Source organism: Gopherus flavomarginatus, chromosome 6, assembly GCF_025201925.1.
Source record: "Gopherus flavomarginatus isolate rGopFla2 chromosome 6, rGopFla2.mat.asm, whole genome shotgun sequence".
Lineage (NCBI taxonomy): Eukaryota > Metazoa > Chordata > Testudines > Testudinidae > Gopherus > Gopherus flavomarginatus.
Window position 1 is genome coordinate 103,949,105 of NC_066622.1, and position 20,696 is coordinate 103,969,800.

At 40.2% G+C, this 20,696-nt stretch overlaps 1 protein-coding gene across 1 annotated transcript in view; it reads right to left on the minus strand.

The window, feature by feature from the left end:
* The window catches only part of PRKG1 (protein kinase cGMP-dependent 1), an 886,438-nt gene extending 884,139 nt beyond the window's left edge, over positions 1-2,299 (minus strand). The window contains exon 1 of the mRNA XM_050959422.1: positions 1,651-2,299. Within this exon, the coding sequence (XP_050815379.1) occupies positions 1,651-1,916 (266 nt within the window). The 5' untranslated portion in view covers positions 1,917-2,299. The remainder of the gene's footprint in view (positions 1-1,650) is intronic.
* Between the last annotated feature and the right edge of the window lie 18,397 nt (positions 2,300-20,696).

Consider the following 20,696-nt stretch of genomic DNA (forward strand, 5'->3'; position numbering starts at 1 on the left):
TGTCAGACTGAGAGGAATTTAAAAATAAACCCAGTCCTCAAGTAGCAATTAAAAAGCCGTGGTGAAAGGTAGCAAAGGAAGCATTGAAGGGGGGGGGGGAGGGAAATCAGGCTTACACCCAAATCAATCTTTGGGGAACTAAGTTTCTTAAAGAGGCAGACGGGCAGAAGTCAGGATCTGCTAGAAAGGAGGGGAGTAAGTCACCCAAAGCAGCTAGGAAATAGTCAAGGGAATCACATCAAACACACACACACACACACACACACACAGGCAGCCGTTGACGCTGTGACGAAGCCAACTTTTAATCACACCCTTCTGGCTCTTTCAGATGTGCTGTGCCTGTAGCCCAGGCGCACAGACGTTTCCACTGGGGAACTGGGTTGTTCTCACGCGAACAATTCGCCACTGTTCCCAGGCCGCCTCCGCGCGAGCTGCGCTCCGGATCCCGCGCCGCGCTCTGCTCGGCCAGGCGCGGAGCGCTGCACGCAGCCGCGGGACCGGGAAAGAGACCCGATCATCTGCGGCAGCCCGGGCCCTATAACGCCTCTCCCGCGGGCTGACTGTCCCTGCAGCTGCAGGCGGGGAAGGCTCAGAGCTTCCAGCCCCGGACGGAGGAGAGGAGCGGACATTTTTGCCAGCCTGGTCGGGCCCCGGAGCAGCGTCCATTGCCACGGAGACGGCTGGGCTGGGCCCCCTTTCGCCAGCACCCTCCGTGGCCCACAGCAGAGGGGGCCCCCGGGCGGGCTCTGGGGAGTGACCCCGATGCAGCCGAGGCGCCCCGCCAAGCAACTTGTCACGAGCCTATTGCTTGACATCCTCCCCCCCCGCCCCCGGCGGTTCCCGGCAGCGTGACTGCACCGCTGCTCCCCCACCCGCTCCCCCCGGGACAGCGGGCGGGGGGCGCTCGGGTTAATGGGATATTCAATATCCTGCAGTGCACAGTGCGCGCTCTGCACTTTCCGCGCCTAAAAGCCCCTAATGCGCTTTGCACTTCCTCTGCCCGCTGCCACAGGGGCTTTCAAGCTGGAGCCGATCGATGGGGCTTCTCCGGTGTCCGGGAGTGGTGCAGCAGCCGCCGCCGCCAGGCAGGAGGGGCCGGGAGCCGGGTTTTGCCTCTCAGCCGCTCCCTCCCCCTCCGCTTTCGACTATCACTGTCTCCAGTCCTGACCCCCTCCCCCCCAGCCGCCGCGCACACCCGACCCCTCCCCATTTGGAGGATGGGGCAAGTTGTGGGGTCAGTCCAGCAGAGCACGGGCACCGGGGCCAAGGGTGGCTACTGAGCATGCGCACAGCGCTCAGGCCGGCTCAACAACAGCCGGGGCGCACAAGCTGTTGGGGAGCGGGGTGTAACCCTGCCCCGCCCGGAGCGTGCTGACCTGGGGCGGCCCGGACCGGGAAGGCGGGGGAGGGGCAGAGAAGGCTGCTGGCCCAAGCCTGGGAGGGTTGGAGTCAGCCTGATTTACACAGGGAAACTTTGCGAGGCTTCCCTGCTCCGGGGTCTGCCCCTTCCCCGGCCTGGCAGCAGCACGGGACGGGCAGAAACAGCTACCATTTGCCCCCTGGTCCCCTTAAGCGGAGCTGCGAGCAGACAGGATCTGCGCCCACCCCTCCCGCAACCATCCCCCGGGGGCTGCAGGCACCTGGTCCTACCTTTCCGATTTGGTGAATTTCCTGAATGCCTGTCTGAGGTCGTGGAAAGACCTGTAGGTCTGGGGTTCCGCGGAGATGCCCTGTGCCCGGGTGGTGCGGGGTCCGATATGGGTGGTAGGTACTGGCAGCACTGACTGGCATTTGTGCAGTTTTCTTTTCAGTTCCTGGATCTCCTCTTCCTTCTCTGACAATCGCTTCTCCAACTCTTTAATTCTCTCTTCCTTCAGCTGCAAAATCTTGGCAAAGTCCCCTTCCAGCTCGCTCATTTTCCAACCTTTGCTAACTTTGTTAGCCCGCAGCAGCAGCAGGGAAGGCGAGCGCTGAGTGAATGAAGCTTCTAAATAAGTGAGCAGGAGATCTGCTGCCACTAATGGGTGGTGAACAGCTTTCTTCGATCCACTTACTGCTGAATGGGCTGTAAACGGAGGCAGAGAAATCTGAAATCAGTGGAGAGAAGATGCTGAGTGCTAATCCGAACCCTCTGCTGGGAATAGGTGATTATCTTTCATTGAGAAACCAATTAGAGCTGTCCTTCCTCCCTTGATATCCGCCAGATTCACTCTAGGAGAGGTGGGGGGAACAGCACACACAGTACATTGAGCTCCTAAACTGCGTTTGATCAGAACGGCAGCTCTCCCTCCATCAGACAATAATCACTGTCCGACACTAAGTGGTACAAAAGAAGTGGGTGGGGGGCTTTGTGCCACTCTGCAAGACTTGATCCTTGAAATAGCAACAATTACCATGTGATCTAGAGGGTGACGCAGCTCCCTGTAACTGGATCCTAAGACTTTGGATTAAAAAAAAAAAAGTACTTCATAAATATTAAAGCGTCTTCAGCTAATAACCCACATGAATCAATTCTCTCTCTCTCCCCCCACCCCTCACCTTTTGCCACTGTTCATCTGGGTTGCATGACAAGGCGTCTGTGGTCCAATTTGTTGTATAAGATGAGGGTGGATAAGATCACTTGTAATGACACAAGAATCAGGACTTTTCCCACAATAAAGCTTCAATATTTTCACTAAATCGTTAAGTGGGGCTAGGTCAGTACTGTTTTATGTTCATGAACTGAAAGGTGACAAACTCTGAGTAGCTGTTGATGGCAAAGGACACCTAAAAATCTATGAGCTTGGTTGTGTTGTCCGTCGTTTTGAGTCTTTAAGTACACAGAAGCGCAGTGTGCGGAATTATTCTTCTGTTTTAAATCTGATGACCCTCTAGACCCTCCTCCATACATATTCTACCAATTTATATAAGGAACATTGATATGGCACCATTTCCACTGTACTTTAAAAACGTATTTGTTTGATAGTAGATAATAGTTATCTCCTGGAAAAAGAGGACATATGGGGCACCAGAACTGTTATTCTAATCTTCAAAAAACACCCTAAAATACAATTGCAGGTTGCTTAAAGCAGCTTAGTTTTACATTATCATGACCCCACTACTGTAATTATATGTAAGGGATGTAGATTTAAAACCGAGCACCCATGACACTAAATAAATCATAGCAACTTTTATTCTAAAAAAATGCCTCTGCTGATACTACAGTTTACTATTAGCCCAGCCTCTTATCAAATTACATTTTTGCATCTCATCTGAAGTGCATGTTCAGTATTTCTTTATTATAGTACTATAGGTTCAACAAACAATTCACACTCTCACTTATAAATTATAAGGCTCTAACACCAGAGTACACTTCCAATTACTTGCTTGTTACTCTTCTTGTAACAATGCCTCTTTATAATATTAAAAAATAATTCATATTCACCAAATAGTGGTAGAAAGAGCTTTTCACTGCCTCTGAAAGTTAGAATTTTCATCCAATAAAATCTAAAATTTGTAGCAAGTTGATTGATAAGCAAAATAAAAAGTTTCATACAAGTTAATAAGCCTCTACATGGTGCAGTTTTCGGGATGTGGGCCTTGGTGATTCAGAGCACGTGGAAACGCATTCTAAGTTCTTACCTACTCTTCTTATTACTCCTTCGTCCGCCCTAGGCCAGCTCTGATTCTCACATTATTAGGGGCCAGTGGGATTTCCTAGGATTTGCACTAGGGTAAATGAGATCAGAATCTGATCTATTAGAGGTACAATAGGTGAGGTCAATGGAACATTTCTATATGATACCAAACAGCCTGGTATCAGGGTGAAATCCTGGCCGCACTGAAGTCAAATGAGACTTTTGCCCTTGTCCTAACCTGGGCCAGGATATCACCCTTATGATACTTATTAAGAATAGACTATCACACATGATTTGTATGGAATCTTTTTTTAAGAGAAAGAAAGAACACCATTCAACTTGATCATCACATCTCTATCTGAAAACTGTGTTACAGTAAGCCCCTCAGACTCAGTACCCCATGGCTTAAAGAGATAAAACAAAAAATATATTTCTCTCTTTTTTGTTTCTTATCTTTATGCATTGGACTGCAGTATGGGCACTGTCAGGTTCACAGTTTCCTGAAGGGTGCTTCAACCTGGAAGGTCCTTTCCTAGTAACAGCAGCAGCAAGGATGAAACTCAAAGTCAAAAGACTGCAAGCTTCAGACATCTGTGTGCATGAAAAGAAAGGCGAAAGAGTGGGTCTGAGTATGTCTGGTGTCAAGCTCTCAGGTCCCTGCAAAAGATCCTTCTAAATGTGAAGAGTGGGTGGGAGGGAGAGCATTTCCTTTTCTTGAAAGAACATTTTCAAAAAGGGAACTATATCATTTTTTTTAAAAAGTCGAGTTAGCCACCTCCATTTAATTATTCTAAGTGATTTTTTAAAAAATTCTCTTAGGAAATTACTTCTGCTGTCTTGCTCCAATGAAGTCTCTCTAATGAAATACAAGTATTTAAACAGTTTGAAAAATCCTCAGCTACAGAATTTGTGGACACCACCTTTATTTATTTGAAAAAGCAGTCATATGGAGGAAATACGTTTAATAAGGAATTTCTTCAAAGAGTCTTATTTCAACACGTGTGAATCAGAAATTTGAAAAACACCGTATATCAGTGGCAGATAGCTGAAACTTCGTTTTGTTGCACACTTCTCATTAAAAGGAAAACAGCGCCATCTTGTGTGCAAAAATGACATGGTAGCACAAAAGCAACATTTTTAAAAAAAGTCTATAAATCATATAATTCAAGACTGAAACAACAAAGCAGATGCAAAGTTCAGCAGTGCTCTGATCTCAGATAGCTCATTTACCAATTCGTTTTATGCTATATGGTCCTGACTACTGCTTCCAGGGTCAGTACCAGAACATTTTCGGGGAATGATGGAAAGACACAGATCTCAAGTGATATGATTGCTATCCATACACTCGTTGAAAAGCCTAACAACATTTTAAATGCTTTTAAAACAGTCCAGTGCTGGAGTACTTACATGGAATTTAAGATTAGGTGTATAGAAACAGAGAATTCAACACAGTTTAGTATTGCAAGAATCCTTATTTTCCCACTTCCGGATTATTATTAAACATTTCCCCCCTTAAACTCTTCTTTTTTTTAGAAAAAAATGATAAAAGCATGTATTTTTAAATGGAGATCTGTGCCACTCAGATTCTTGTTTGATTCTTTTCCAGCTTGTAGGACTTCCAGGAAAATAAAACAGAAATATAAAAGAAAAAGATACACAGTAAGTAATCTAAGAATTCAGGTTTTGCCAAAAATCAAATGAAGTATGAGTCTTAACTTTGTTTAGTTCTTTTCAAAATCTTATTAATATTGCAGTAACACCTGAAGGTCCCAATCTCCCATTGTTCTAGACACTTCACATACAGAGAAGCCAGTCCCCGCCCTGAAGATCTTACAAAATAAGAGGCAAGACCAACAGATGCACGCAAGCAATTTACATTTGGAAAAATAAGTTGTCCAATCCCTAGCTCACAGCTTTCTACAGTGGTATCGTGGGGTTTAACACAGTGGTGTTAACATCAAGATTAGGGAGAAATATTATTGTAGACAAATTGCTAGTGGTTAAGTCTAATATTTACCAAGCTAACTACATGCAGCTTTCCCATGCTATTTGTAAAAGAACATCGGGTAGTTTGGGGTTTCCCATTTGAATCTCTGGTTTGAGAAGAAACATTCTCAGAAAAGGAGCCAACAATATAATTTTTCCAGGATTTCCAGAACATTGAAGTTCAAAGTTTCTGTTCAGCATTGCCATTCAAAAGAATTATGAGCTAAGCTTAGGAATGCAATAGTATTGTGTCCTATAATCTATATTATATTAATATTAATTAACAGCATGCACCTGCTAGAGAACTCCTTTGTCCATCAATTATTTGATTCTATTCTACTCCCACTGTAGTGAATGGGAGTTTTGCCAGTGACTTCAGTAGGAACAGAATCAAGCCCATTGTTATTTGGGGCGTTCACAGCATAATATATCATTATAAATTGCCTCTGAAGCTCCACAGAGACTGGTGCTGTACAGTCTGCTAAATAATGCATGCTCACTTTAAATTTTATTTTTGAGGCTGGATAGTGTGTGTATAATTTCAATCTTATTAGATCACATTGACCCAGTTTTCTTAATTTAAAATGTATTACACTCCATTCAGACTGAAATTGAAAATAGATATGGAGTGGTCTGTTGTTCTCATTTAAATTATGTAAAGCATGAAGTCAAGAAAGGAAGGAAGGTTTCCCGATCCTAGAAACCCTTATTTACATTAGTGGTCCCAGCAAAGTAGACGAAACTTCTCACATGAGTAAAGACCCACGTATATACGGACTCATCTTGCAACTCCACTGTGTGGGACACCCACTGACTACATTGAACTATGAAAACATCAAGACAAATGTATGTTTAAATTGAATAAAACCTGACTTTATTACTGTAATCTTTGGCTTTATTTACTCTCTCTCTCTCCTACTGTTAATTACTCTCCTTGTGCCCACAGAACACATCTACAATTATATTGTAATCTTTTGGGGACAGACCTAGTCCTATCTTTTATCTGTTTTGTAAAGCACCTAATGCACATTTGGCACTGCAAAAGAGACCAACAACAAAAGATTTTCTATGTATGGACCATGATTGGCCTCTTTTAATGAAGTTTAAATTACAACTTTGAATTTAAAGTATTATAAAAACAATTGATAGGTCATTCTTTCTTTTAACAAGGTATGTGCACTTTAATGATTAATATCTGCACATTTCTATATAAACCAATACAAATAACTACAACAGGAGTTTTCAGATTAAGGCCCCTTAGAAGAGGAAAGTCAGAAGTCACAGCAAACCATATAATATGTGAGGCTTCTAGGAAGCTGTGGCGTGAACTGAAGGCCCTGAGCTGCTGGCTTTTACCTCTACCTTATTCCTCCTTCCCCATTCACCACTATAAGTTCTCCTTAAGTGTAGTGAGGAGCCACTTGCTTTAACCCCTGCCCACAGTGCTGAGCCAGCTCTTTCCCATATCTATGCAGCACTTCATAGCCCCAGAGAACAATGCGTTGAGAGGAAGATAGAAGCTAAAACACCACCTTCTTGTAATCCCTGGTCTTTCAGCACCTCCACACGAGACCCTATATTCTCCACTTCAATACAGAATTACTTGTGCACCTGCATCCGACAAAGTGGGTATTCACCCATGAAAGCTCATGCTCCAATATGTCTGTTAGTCTATAAGGTGCAACAGGACTCTTTGCTGCTTTTACAGATCCAGACTAACACAGTTACCCCACTAATACTTGTACACCTAAAACACTTGCTGGACTATTATTTAACAAAGGTCAGCTGAGGAACAGAGGAAAATACAGGCATTGGACTACCTGGGACCTACATTAAGGGTTACATTTTTTTATTTACACACACACACACACACACACACACACACACACACACTTTGAACCAAGTTTGTTAGCTTACTGGCAGCTACTACAAATCATAGAAGGTGATTGAAGCTGTAGTAGTTGCAAAATTATTACCAAAGTCAATTTCAGGAGAAGCCCAAATAAGAGTGGAATTTAATATGGGCTTCAGTGCTGAGATAGCAACTTATGAGGAACATTAAACTGCAGGCCCATCTGACATATGCATGTACAAGCTATCCTCCAGTTCACAGAATATCTACATTTTCCCCAGCCATGAACATTACCATCATCTTATTTAGGTTCAACTTAAAGCAACTGTATTTCATCTAAGTATAAAAGTGTCTGCCAGATAATCACAAAGTCAAAAGACAGTCTACAACAAAGCAACAGTTAAAGGGACCAAAGCATTATGTATATTCAGCCACTTTCAGTGACATGTAGGCTTATACCCTTTTACACCTCCTAGTGGGAGAGGCAAGACAGAATCCTGAAGAACTCCAAATGGGAAATGTTTGAGCAATGATATCAAGTGCTCATCACCAGCTTTTGAGTCCTCAGTTCCATTATAGAGAAAGTTCAACCTAGCTAGCCATTCCATTGATCAACTGTGTCAAAAGTCACTCGCAGAACTAAAATCAGCAGCAAGGACATATGCCCTTTATCCAATGCTAGGATAATATGATCTACCAAACTGATTGGAGCTGTTTCTATGCAACGTAGACTTTATCATTCCACACTAAAAGAGGTCATAAAAGCTAGCCTGATCCAGAGGGCTGCGGCTAGGTAGCTTCAATCCCTTGTCAAGAAGAGAGGACAAAAAATACATGCTCTTGTTATTAAGTTTGGAACACACTTTTACACCTTTATATATAAATGAGATTCTGCTTTCCAAGACAGACTTTACATACCTCCACAAGCTATAGGATTGGCACCTCCTCATTAGCCTTCAACAACTGAAAAGTCTCTTGAGGCCGCCAAGCACCACTTGGATTTAGGAGAGCTCGAAGTTTTACAAATAGCCAGACAGACTGGGCATTCTTTACTTCCTGCTTACATAGTGATCAGCAAGCTACTTCAAATATGATTCATCTACTTGCCAATGAACAAAAACATTACCACAGGAAGAACCATTTGTGCCTATTCTAGGTTTCAGGCAGATCATGTTCATCATGCTACCAACACACCCATAAACCCAAAAGAGTTCCATACAGATAGATAAGTCCCTGTCCTTGCTACAGAAGAGCCTTAAAGAAAATCTCTTCTAGCCTCCACTCTGACACATAATCAACAGAATATATGATAAAATTCCAAGGGTCTCATCTAACCTCTCATTAAATGAAGACAAGCTATGATGATAATGCTAGTATCATAGAAGCCATTATATTGATGATGATAGCAAAGAAGTCCACTGCCAAAGTATAGAAACAGTGTTTTATTCACTTTTTAACACATATGGTTGCCATTAAACATTCTGCCTTTGCTAATAATTACTGGTCAGTTATACTTATTTCCCATGGTAAGTATAGCAAAAAAACCCGTAGTATCTCAGACACCTCTAAAAAAAGTTGCAGCTTTTGACAAATGCTGACTAAGTAATGGCATCAGTGTCAGTGCTCTACAATTACATTTTTATTTTAAGTTTCTATAATTTTGAGACCAATTTGTAATACCCAAAGCAATTATAATTAAGGCCCTACTTAATTTGCGATATTGGGGAAATTGCAGATCCTGCAATATTAGGCTTCCACTGCAATTTTTATTTTAATTAGCTTACTTTGCACAGGGCACAATTCAGCATACATTTTGAGGTTTGCAACACACACTTCCCCCTCCCCCATTAGCACAGTAGAACTCCATTTATCCCAAGCACAACAGAGCTCCTCCTGTGAGCCCTACATATTAATGACTAATATAGTTGGAGCAAAATGTCTGGTTATCAAAAAATTAGCAAGCATAACATAATAATTGTGTTCATATTGTTTCAGCATTTAAAAAAAACACAAATAAGTCTTTTCTGGCTTTTCCAAATTACCACAATTAATAAAGGTCCATTAACTACTTTTCTACAATTTTCCATGTCTTATCAGCAACTCAGCCACAGCTATTTGATAATCATCCCACAATTCAAGTAGGGCCTTAATTATAATTATCCACTATATCTGGAAAAAAAAAGGATCTTGCAACAGACTTTAAGAATAGTATTTCTAGGAAATTGCCAATCCACATTAGATTCTCCACAGGTGCTGTTTTGAATAAGCTTGTTTCATGGTTTGAATCACTAAATCCAGGTTACAGAGGAACAATCACAGTGACACGGAGAGATTATTCATCTTGCGCAGTAACCGGAATTCAAGACACATATTGCCTTGTTTGGCAAATGCCCATGTTTTAGTCCTCCTTTTGCCTGTACCAAAAATATATAGAGCTGCACAGGCAAACCATTCTCAGTTTATTCTCCATGGCAAAGCCCCAAGACAGAGATCTCTGAAGCAGAAGAAAAGGGGACAGGGGCAAAAGTAGTGGCGCACCCTTAAGGGGACATAACTCACAAAATTCCATCTACTGCACAAAAGGTGAGTAATGTGTCCTTCAAGTAGTTTTCCCATGGGTGCTCCCCTTCCAGTGACTGCAAGTGTTCTGGGGACAGAGTTGAATTTTTGATGTTGAGCTGAAGACCTACCCTCTGGAACAGGCACATGGTTATCTGAACTGCAGACACAACTTCCAGTTCTCAACACAAGGGAAGACTATTATATTTAGCCTCCATAGGAGAGTGACTACTGCTACTATGATCTTTGAGATCACCCTTAGGGTAGAAGAAAGCATTGAATTCTGGAAGTGATCCTGAGAGACTGTAAAACTAAAGAAACCTCTTGTGAGAGAGGGATAAATTACAATATGAAAATGCATGTCCCGAAAGTCAAGGGCCATGAACCAATCTGAGTCTAACGATTAGCCATCCTGAACTTCTGTGATTTTACAAATGCATTTAGAAGTCTAAGATTGACTCATTAGACAGCAGTAGAGATGGAATGCGCCACAGCGTTGGCTGCATCTAGGCAGCCCTGAAATGAGGTCCTTGCCAAAAGGTAACCCTCATCTCTAATGAACTTAAATTACTTATGGTGTTTCTCTGACAGGTGTTCAATGAAGGCAATTAAATTTATTGTAATGGATGTAGTTGTATTTTGATGTCAGAGCTTGGTAGTTTGTGATCCTGAACTGAGTTGCTAAAGAGTAGCTCTTGCGACTAGAGTGATCAAGTCATTTTTGGTCTTTATGATAATGTGTAGATTTTGTATGGTGTTGTCTACCATGCTCATTAGTTGTCTCTACTAAATAATTTGATGGAAGACAGGAACATTTTGATGGAACATTTTAGTTTTCATGGGCTCATTTACAAGTAGGTGGTGCCATAGCTAGAGTCTGCCAAATGACTTTTGCAGGTTCCAGTAGAGTATCATTCACAGGTAAAGCCACACATCCGGAGCAGATTGCGTGTAGGATGTCCAGAAGTTTATGTTGTACTCACTTTGCAACCTGAAGCTTCTGAAAATGGTCCTTTTGTGTGGTAACAGATTTCTGTGAAGAAGGTTCTCTGATGGGAGATCTAGAGCTTGTATTTGTAGATGTCTTATCAGTACTGCCATTCTTATACCACAAAATCCTTGGTGATAGGAATATAGAGGTTGGTGGGGGGCTAAGTGTGCTCTAAGATTGTTGCACTGCAGGATTCTCTGAGCCTGGATTGGAGGCTGGTCTGAGGGCCTGGTCCATCATGAGCAACCTGAAATTTCTTGGTTTTTCCTAGATCAGCTTTTGAAAGACGCACAGATCTTACACTTTGCTAGTGTACAGGTGTCTCCCAAACAATGGAGGCACCAAGTATGCCCATTCCTAACTGGGAATTCCTGGTAAAAAAAAAAGCAGTGCTGAAACCATGGGGATCCTGGTGATTGCAGTGAGAATGACTCTCAAAGACGAAGATAGCCCTTCAACAAGGGGAAAGCGGGGATGTGGGGGAGGGAGTAAAAGAAAAGCCCCAAGTAAAAGAATTAATAATAAAATAATGAACTATGTAAACTCAAGTAAACTAAGGCCACAAACTAAGTAGAAAGGCTGAACTACAAACTACTGTAAAGTGGACAAATGAGATGTTCTGTTTCAAGCTGAAGGGCATTTGAGAAGGAACTAAGGGCAGTTCACCCGTATACAGCTTTATATATCCTCAGTATGGGGCATGAAGAGGAGGACTAGAGTGTGCATATTTGGGCAGAATAGGCACTGTTACTGCAAATCTCTGATCAAAAGTACATGCAGTGTACGTGCATCTGAAGTGGTTCACCATTAGGGACTCTACTTGTAGAAGAACAACATATGTTATTTATAAAAGAGGCAAATTTAGTTTCCTGAAAGTAACTATTGGGCCAGCACTTCCAAAGCATACTTCTGGTCCTAGACTGCATCACTGTTACTCAGCACTACAGAAAGCAAACTACAGAAAACAGACACACAGAACATGCCAGGTATCAAACCCGGAAACAGCCAGCGCCTCCGTTTTTCATTCACAACTCCCTTTAATAATAGGAGATCACTTTACAAAAGAAAAACATGCAGACATTACTCAGACTGTGGCTGTAATTATCCAGTTAAAAATTATGCCAGTAAACCTTTAGTGTATAACAGATCAAAAGGTGTCAGGTCTCTACTATTTTTCTTTTAAATCCTTATGCACAAATTATGATGCTGTATAATAGAATTAAGGCCACAGATTTGACCTATGATGTTTAAGAAAATTTTGGCACTAGGTGCCAATAAGTGCTTTGAGTCTGTCCACATCTATCATTATCTATGACATAATTAGAGTGACAAAACTGTAGCCTTAAAAAAAAAATTTTTTTTCTCTTTACTGTGCAGCTAAATTATTCTTTTATCCAAATGACATATGGTCCATTAGCAGTAAAGAAGAGGCCTAGCAGCAAGGAAGAGCTTCTCCATTTTTATATTTACTTTAGCTGAAATTATAAATATATATTCCTTTGTGTTTGTGTGTTAAGCAGATACAGTGCTCAAGGCTGCAGGATTGACACTTAGCAGTGGAAACTGAACTATTTTATCCTCTGTACAGGCACAGCATGGCCTCAAACTGCTTCCTTAAAGTTCCTCTACCCCATTTTGGATGGGCTCCTGTCTTTATGATTATTCATTCCTTGGCTTTCAGTTGTGAAACTGATTTTTGAGATACAGACAACTAATCAAGGGAAACTTGACTGAGGTCACCAACTCACTTTACGTAAGCCAATGAGCAGTCATCACATGGCAATGACTTGCGGTCAGTGTCTACCTGGTCTATATTCAAACTGGTGAACTGGAGATAAATGACTCTAGTGATGTATCCCATCACTAGTTGTCTAAGCCATCCAGTGTCCCGATTTAATCTATATCCATCAAATACTTATTTTCTTCTTGGGAGAACCTCAAATACAGAGTTAATTCTTTCATTATAACAGTTAGTGTCTCTATTTCAATTACATAATTTCTTATTTTAGGTTTTTGCTTTATTTGGATGATGTGGTAATGGACATCTTGACAGCAGGTTCAATTATAATAAAGTACATTCAAAATTGTATGTCATGACCAAAAATGCAGAAGTGTGTCTTCTTTAAAAGATCTGCTACTGGCATTTTACTGATAAGCGCATTCTTTATTAATGTCAAGGGCTTACAGAGTGTGAGAATGTTTGATATATTAGCATCTGCATGAGGAATAAAGCAGATATCATAATAAAACCCAAACAGTGATTAATTAGGACTGCAAACTGTGAGACTAGCTATTGTTTGACTATGATGTCACTAGTTGAAATATCATAATAGAAAGAAGACACTGCTGAGTATTTAGTGGATAGGTAAGCTATACAGTTTTAATAATATGATCTCTTAGTTTCTTTTTTTAATTTTTATTTTTTAAGTTTCATATTGCTTCCCCATTATCTCATAGCATTCGGGGTCATTTACAATGAGACCGCAGTTAGAATGAATTAATTTTGTAGCATGTCTATCCTATTTGTCGCATTTCTATCATTGTCAGCAGAATCAGGACTGAATATGTAATATATTTCACATTTTATTATGGTGATATATTGTAGAACCTTTTCAATACATAGTTTAAAACTAGTTAATCTGTGGAAGAAATGAAGTCTAGTTAGTTTGTAAATATGTGAACAGAAAAGCGGTCATCTTGGAAAGGCATAATAAGATGTTTTTAAATTAAACTACAATATGTATGCATTTTGCAAAGTATCTGAACAAAATCTTCCTTGAATGTTTCAACTTTTTATTATATAGAAAAGCATTAATTAACACCCATTATATTTAAGGTTGCATAAGTCTATTTTAAGCCCCATTTTTGGTCAACTCATACATTTCTGAAACTTAATGTATTGGCTGAAACTTTCCATATATGGTACCTGCCTGAAAGTAAATTCTGTTGTTAAGTTTGAGCAAACATAGCTGAATAATTTTGGGACTGAAAGTGAGAATAATTTCTCTACTACCAAAAATATATTGCAATTTTGTTTTCAAAGCTCTACTACTAAAATTGCCCTAGGCAAAAAGTTAAAATTTGTGTGGCTAACACAATGGCAGAGTGCATTAGAAGCATGTAGTGCTCCAAAGTGGCGTTTCCAAGGTGTTCCAGAGGAGCTCTTTCTTAATTCACTCATATGACATGGAGGACCATTTACACCAGCCAGCAAAGGGTTCACAATTATATAACAGCAACTCCTATCAGACCTGACAAACTCACTACACACAGCACACTGCTTTCATAGTATTGATCTATGAAGAATGTCTTGTGAGATCTTAAATGAAAGCCAGGATCACACTGGTCACTGGTGTCATGAAATGTATATACTGACAATATGTAAGAAGTTCTGTGTGTACACAACACACACGTTTTAAAGACCGAATCAAAACTGGGTTGCAAACTGGTTTCTGTTAGACAAAGGATGTATATTCACCTGTGTGCCTCAGTTCACATGTAAATCAAGCACTGTGAGCCAAACACAGCAGAAGCCCAATTTCAGTATGAAGTCAGCACACTGTAGGATAGACTCAGTGGACGGTGATGCTGCTGATCCTGGGTACATATAATGGATATAAGAGAAGAGAAGACCAAAGGTGTCAAGGTTCCTTCCCCACTCTGAACTTTAGGGTAAAGAAGTGGGGACCTGCATGGACACTTCTAAGCTTAATTACTAGCTTAGATCTGGTATCACTGCCACCATCCAGAATTTTCAGTGTCTGGATCGCTCCCTGACCCCCCAAAACCTTCCTCTCCCTGGGTAGCCTTGAGGGACTTCAATTCCCTGGTGAACACAGATCCAAACCCCTTGGATCTTAAAACAAGGAGAAATTAACCAATCCCTGGTGAGTTCAGATCCAATCCCCTTGGATCTAAAAACAAGGAAAAATCAATTAGGTATTAAGAAAAAAGACTTTTAATTACAGAAGAGAAAGGTAAAAGAAAACCCTCTGGGAGAGATTAGCATACCAGCTACTCTCAGAGACAACAGATTTCAAACACAGAGGATGTTCCCCTGGGCACAAATTTAGTTACACAAAAAAAAAAATAATACCCAAATACCCAATCTAATTCTACCTCTAATTGCATAAGACAGGTTACAAAGAAATAGGTTTATGTCTATTTATTCCTTTCTAAAACTTACTACTCTGATAAGAGGTGGTTCCTTGATCTTTTTCACTCCAGCTGAAACTGAAACTCTAAACAAAGGAAAAACTTCGCTCCTTCCTTTTGAAACATCTTGTTTCCCCATTGGTCCCTCTGGTCAGGTGTTAGCTAGGCTAGGTGAACTTTTTAACCCTTTACAGGTTAAAGAGGCATTAACCCTTAACCATCTGTTTATGACAAAAGGACACCTTTTTTCCCCTTCACTGAGGAAAAGTAAAAAGGACAGCACTTTTCACATTCATTAAAGAGATCCTGCTGAGGTTGGTTGGGGGACACTGAGATTGCTTTAGGTGAGAAACTGCTTTAGATGAGGGTTTAGCAAATTAAAGTTTAGACTCTAGGAAGCATGTTATCATTTGGGTTTATATGTAACCATTTGTTTCCATTACCCTCTCTCACTCACCCTCAGATCTGAGCCTCTGATAGTAAACTTGTGATTATTTTACTATATCTCAGTGCTGTGATGTTACATAGGAGCTGACCCTCAGTTGAATCACAGAAACTAGTGTGTACACAGTCCCTTGGTGGGTAGCAAATGTGGTATTTCTGTGAGTAGCCAGTGACAGGGGCTGGATAACACAGGAGAATGCTTCAAAGGGGCTCAGGGATTGGGGTGCACCTATTAACCTGCTAAGGATAGTGAAGGCTAGCATTGCATCAAAGACACTGTTTGGGTGCCTAACAGATTGGTGGTGTCAAGAAGCTGACACCCAGCTAAACCCAAACACTCAGAGCAAAATCCTGGCTCCAATGAAGTCAACGGACAAATTCCCTTCAACTTCAATAAGGTCAGGATTTCACCCTCAGTTTTATTCACTGAAATCTGCAAGTTCTGGTGTGTGCTTTGCCATTATACACGATTAGAGAAACAGACCAACTGACCTATTAGGGCAATATATAAATTGGTAATCTGATGTACCACTTTACACATGTATTAAATGAGGAGGAAAAAGAGTGGTTACACAGATAATTACACATACACTCTTTGGGTAATTGGTGTTTTAAGTGTAATTATCTGTGTAACTGCTGATCTAGCACTCTCTCTCTTTTTCCCCCTCGTTTAATACCTGTGTAATGTGGTACATCAGATTACCAATTTATATGCTCCCATAAAGGGACAATTCTATTTTTATCACTAGGCAACTGTATGGAGTCAAAGGACTGAACCCATGTAAGTGGTAGTTGTAGTTTGGTAAATCTAGTATCCAAATACTGAATGACAGCATCAAGCACATAGACTGGAATTTCTACAGCTTTGTCTCTAAAAACCCAGACATATTTACCACTTTGAATTTGCCATTCCTAAGGAGAAGTTTAAGATATAAGGGCTATGATCATCTTCTAGGGCTATGACCTCCAGTATAACATTTTCTAGCTCTTGCAAAGCCTCAAACATGAAGAGATCCTCTCCTCAGAAAGTAACATAGTACAGAACCAGATCTCATCGACTTTCAGTAAAACTTGTGCTCCTATCAGAGGGTAGCCGTGTTAGTCTGGATCTGTAAAAGCAGCAAAGAATCCTGTGGCACCTTATAGACTAACAGACGTTTTGGAGCATGAGCTTTCGTGGGTGAATACCCACTTCCTCAGATGCATGTAATGGAAATATCCAGGGGCAGGTATATATATGTGTGCTAGCAAGCAAGCTAGAGATAACGAGGTCAGTTCAATCAGGGAGGATGAGGCCCTGTTCTAGCAGTTGAGGTGTGAAAACCAAGAGAGGAGAAACTGGTTCTGTAATTGGCAAGCCATTCACAGTCTTTGTTCAATCCTGAGCTGATGGTGTCAAAGACTGTGAATGGCTTGCCAATTACAGAACCAGTTTCTCCTCTCTTGGTTTTCACACCTCAACTGCTAGAACAGGGCCTCATCCTCCCTGATTGAACTGACCTCGTTATCTCTAGCTTGCTTGCTAGCACACATATATATACCTGCCCCTGGATATTTCCATTACATGCATCTGAGGAAGTGGGTATTCACCCACGAAAGCTCATGCTCCAAAACGTCTGTTAGTCTATAAGGTGCCACAGGATTCTTTGCTGCTTGTGCTCCTAAGCCACTTTGAAAATTTCACCCTCTATATGTGGGATGGATACCTCTGAAATAGCTCACAATTGTCTCAAGGCTGAACCAATAGCTTAGACCAAACTATTGCAACAATCATAGAATAAAAGACATTAGATAAGCAATTACAAAGTCTCTTCAGGAAGTATTCCTGCCACGCATATAGAAAGGTGGGTTTTATTACAGTGTTTGCTAGTGGAGCCATTGACAGTTCTCTAGAAAAGCAAGGGTCAGTTTATACTGAAGAATTTTTAGTATACTCTTTGCTGGCACAGTACATTTGCAATCAGAGCTCGTGGAATTAAGATAGCTTTAAAACTTATATAGAATCAAGGGAGAATACAATCAAACTGCTTGATCTGAAGCTAAATGTTGCAGTAGTGACTAAAGGCTGTTCAAATGTGCATGCAGAGCAGGCTTAGAGAATATTTTCTTTAGAAATTATGAATTGCATCAGCCACGACTTTGAGGTTACTATTCTGGACTACAAAATCATCACCATCTTAGAAAAAATTAAAGTATGTTGAAAGACATTTTAAAATACTTAGGTTTCAAAAGTCAAAAGCAATTTCAAGGTTTCTTCTCTACATTTTAAATAGAAAACAAAAATTAGTTACTATTGACAAAGGATTTCTATTTCTACACTTACTACTGTCTCTAATTGACAATGGGTGGAAGTCAGATCATAATAAAATACTTTAGCAGTTATACTCTTCTTAAAATGTCTATACTGGAACACAAAATTTGCACCAATGGCAACTATTCAGTATAAATTGGACTGAAAACCACTCACAGAAAAATCAGGGCAAATTTAATTTCAACTGTTCTGTTATTTCTTCATTTTCTTCTGCAGGATCTTTGGGTAAAAGACCAAGATTCAATAGGTATTTCACAACATGTCTAACTTTGAACACTTCAGTGGTAAGACTTCTCAGGTGTTTAAAGTTAGGCTTGATCTTAAGCACCTTGCTGGAAAAGGACTTAAACAAGCTGAGAAAATTGGAGACATCAGAATTCTGACAGGGAAGGAAGCCACCACATTTCAGAGTTCTGTTGTCAGTCTTATAATATAGACTGCTAATGGCATTTTAACCATGAAATAAGATTACTTCACATAAATATTTGATCCAAAACATTAGTAACTATGGATCTCAATCATTAAAGGATGAAGTATTAGAATCTTGACACAAAGCTGAATGAGAAAGACTAACAAAGCGTAAATGCTTCATAAGGCAAATATTCCAATAACCTAATGCAAAATGACAAACCAATAAAACCCTTTTCTTTCCCCTTGAACCAACCATGTATCTATCCGATGGGGACTTTTTGCTGTTTTCCATAGATTCACTGTTTTGCTTTTAAGCTTTTGATTTTCTGTTAACCATTTCACAAAGGAGATAATATCTCCAAATCTAATGAGACTGTTCAAAAAGATTGCATATCCCATTTCTGAATTCATAGTAATTTAAAAAGGTGGTTCCATAAGAAATTATGGCCAACAAAACATGCAGTTCTTACAGAAAAAGTAACAGGGTTAATAGAAGATTAATTTAAAATTGTAGTTAGGGTTAACAACTCAATATAATATGTTACATATTTCTTTGATACAAAATGTCAATGGCATGCACAAAACTGCTGTGCAGCATGACATACAGGATTTATTAATGGGTCTCTTAAGGTTTGCTTTCATTTCCCAACAATTACCATAGAAGGAATCACTCAATTCCTTTTCCCCCTTTTTTCTGAGTTCTTATTGATATGGACTATAAACAGACTCATGTTAAATTCACCTAGGTCCTTAGATTCCTCAGACAAAACCTCATAGTGCAAACAAAAAAATTATATCCATTGCCTAGATAAATTCATGTATTATTTCTTGTTTCAGGTGCTGATGACCAAAATATTACCTGTTAATCCTTTTACCTTTCCTCTATTGTATCATCACTTTCAGTTATCTCATCTTGTGGATGATGACTGAAGAAAACTCTTCTGCATGAATTAGAGGTTTAAGGTTATTTTCAGGGAGGCTAGCACAGTCAAAGTTGAATACATAATTTCTCTTAAAAGGCCATCCCTTCTAAAGGGAAGAGCTAGCAGACAGCTCAGAAGTGATATCCCTCTACATTGCCAAAACTATAATTCTCCAGTAAAGAGTGATGCTGAATATGTTAACCAAAAGCCTAAGTGAATCTTGGCCATCATCATGGAGTCTAGTGACCATCAAATGGAGCCATGATAGGAAAAAACAGAAAACCCATTTTTTGTTGTCAGAATTAACCTGAGCACAAACATCAGACCCTAAATTTAGTTCTCCTGAACAGATATTTGGGCGGTGGGGAATTTTCCAAAGCGCCAAAGTGACTTTGGAACACAAGTCCATTTGACTTTCGGTGGAACTTCTGCTCCCAAGTCATTTGGGAACTTTTGAAGATTCCACACCATGGCACCTAAATAAATGGTCTGATTTTCAAAAAGTTCTGAGCTACCCAACAGCTCCCACTGCAGACAGTAGATCTCAATAGGAATCAACGCTGACATATCTACATCCTAAAGGAGGGATTTAAGCCATAACTGGGGGTTTTCTTGCTTAAACTGGTGTGTGCAAAATAATATAGATTTTACATATACCTTCCTGCTTATGTTTTGTTATGCTGAATAATGTATGCGTTAAGACTGCAATTTCCAGCAGCATCACACAGTTGCTAACCACCACAAATACATTAAGCCAGAGAAGCTCTATTTGGAGAATGAAATGTTTCTCTAAAAGACTCACCATCTCATCTGTGACAAATCCAAAAGGCCTTCTACTCCTTATAATTAAGTTCAAGAACCAAAATAAAACCACATACTTAGTATGACAACTGAAGATTATCTTGGGAAAATGACACCAGACATGGCTGAAATAGACTGAACACCAGTCAGTGTTTATATTTGATCAGTTTTGAAAGCAGACTGCATTATTAGCAACAGTGTTTGTGGAAGTCTACTTAAAGATATAATCCATCTTTTCCTAACTGAGATCAGTTAATCCACTGCATTTGAACACAGTACTAAATATACTGACCCAAAATATACCAAGGAATAGGCAACTCTCACTTTAAGTACCAAATATAGCTCTTTAAAATTAGGCAGGTGACAGAACTGATGGAGAATAACCACAAACTCATTTGCCAAATAAGGAATGTTCAACAGAGGCTGTATCAAAAGCAACTTGATATGATGCCAAAAAATGGGCTTGTGGGACTATGTAAATTTTAAAGAAATAACTACCTTAAAATGCGGTTTTGAATTTCCATATTTATTTTCCACCAATGTCTTTGTATTGAGCCACTTTAATTTACAAAACAAAAACAAAGGGTCTCTTTTTATTAAGTGGTAACACTTAGCTCAGTCTGGTATATCAAGTAGTCACAAAAAT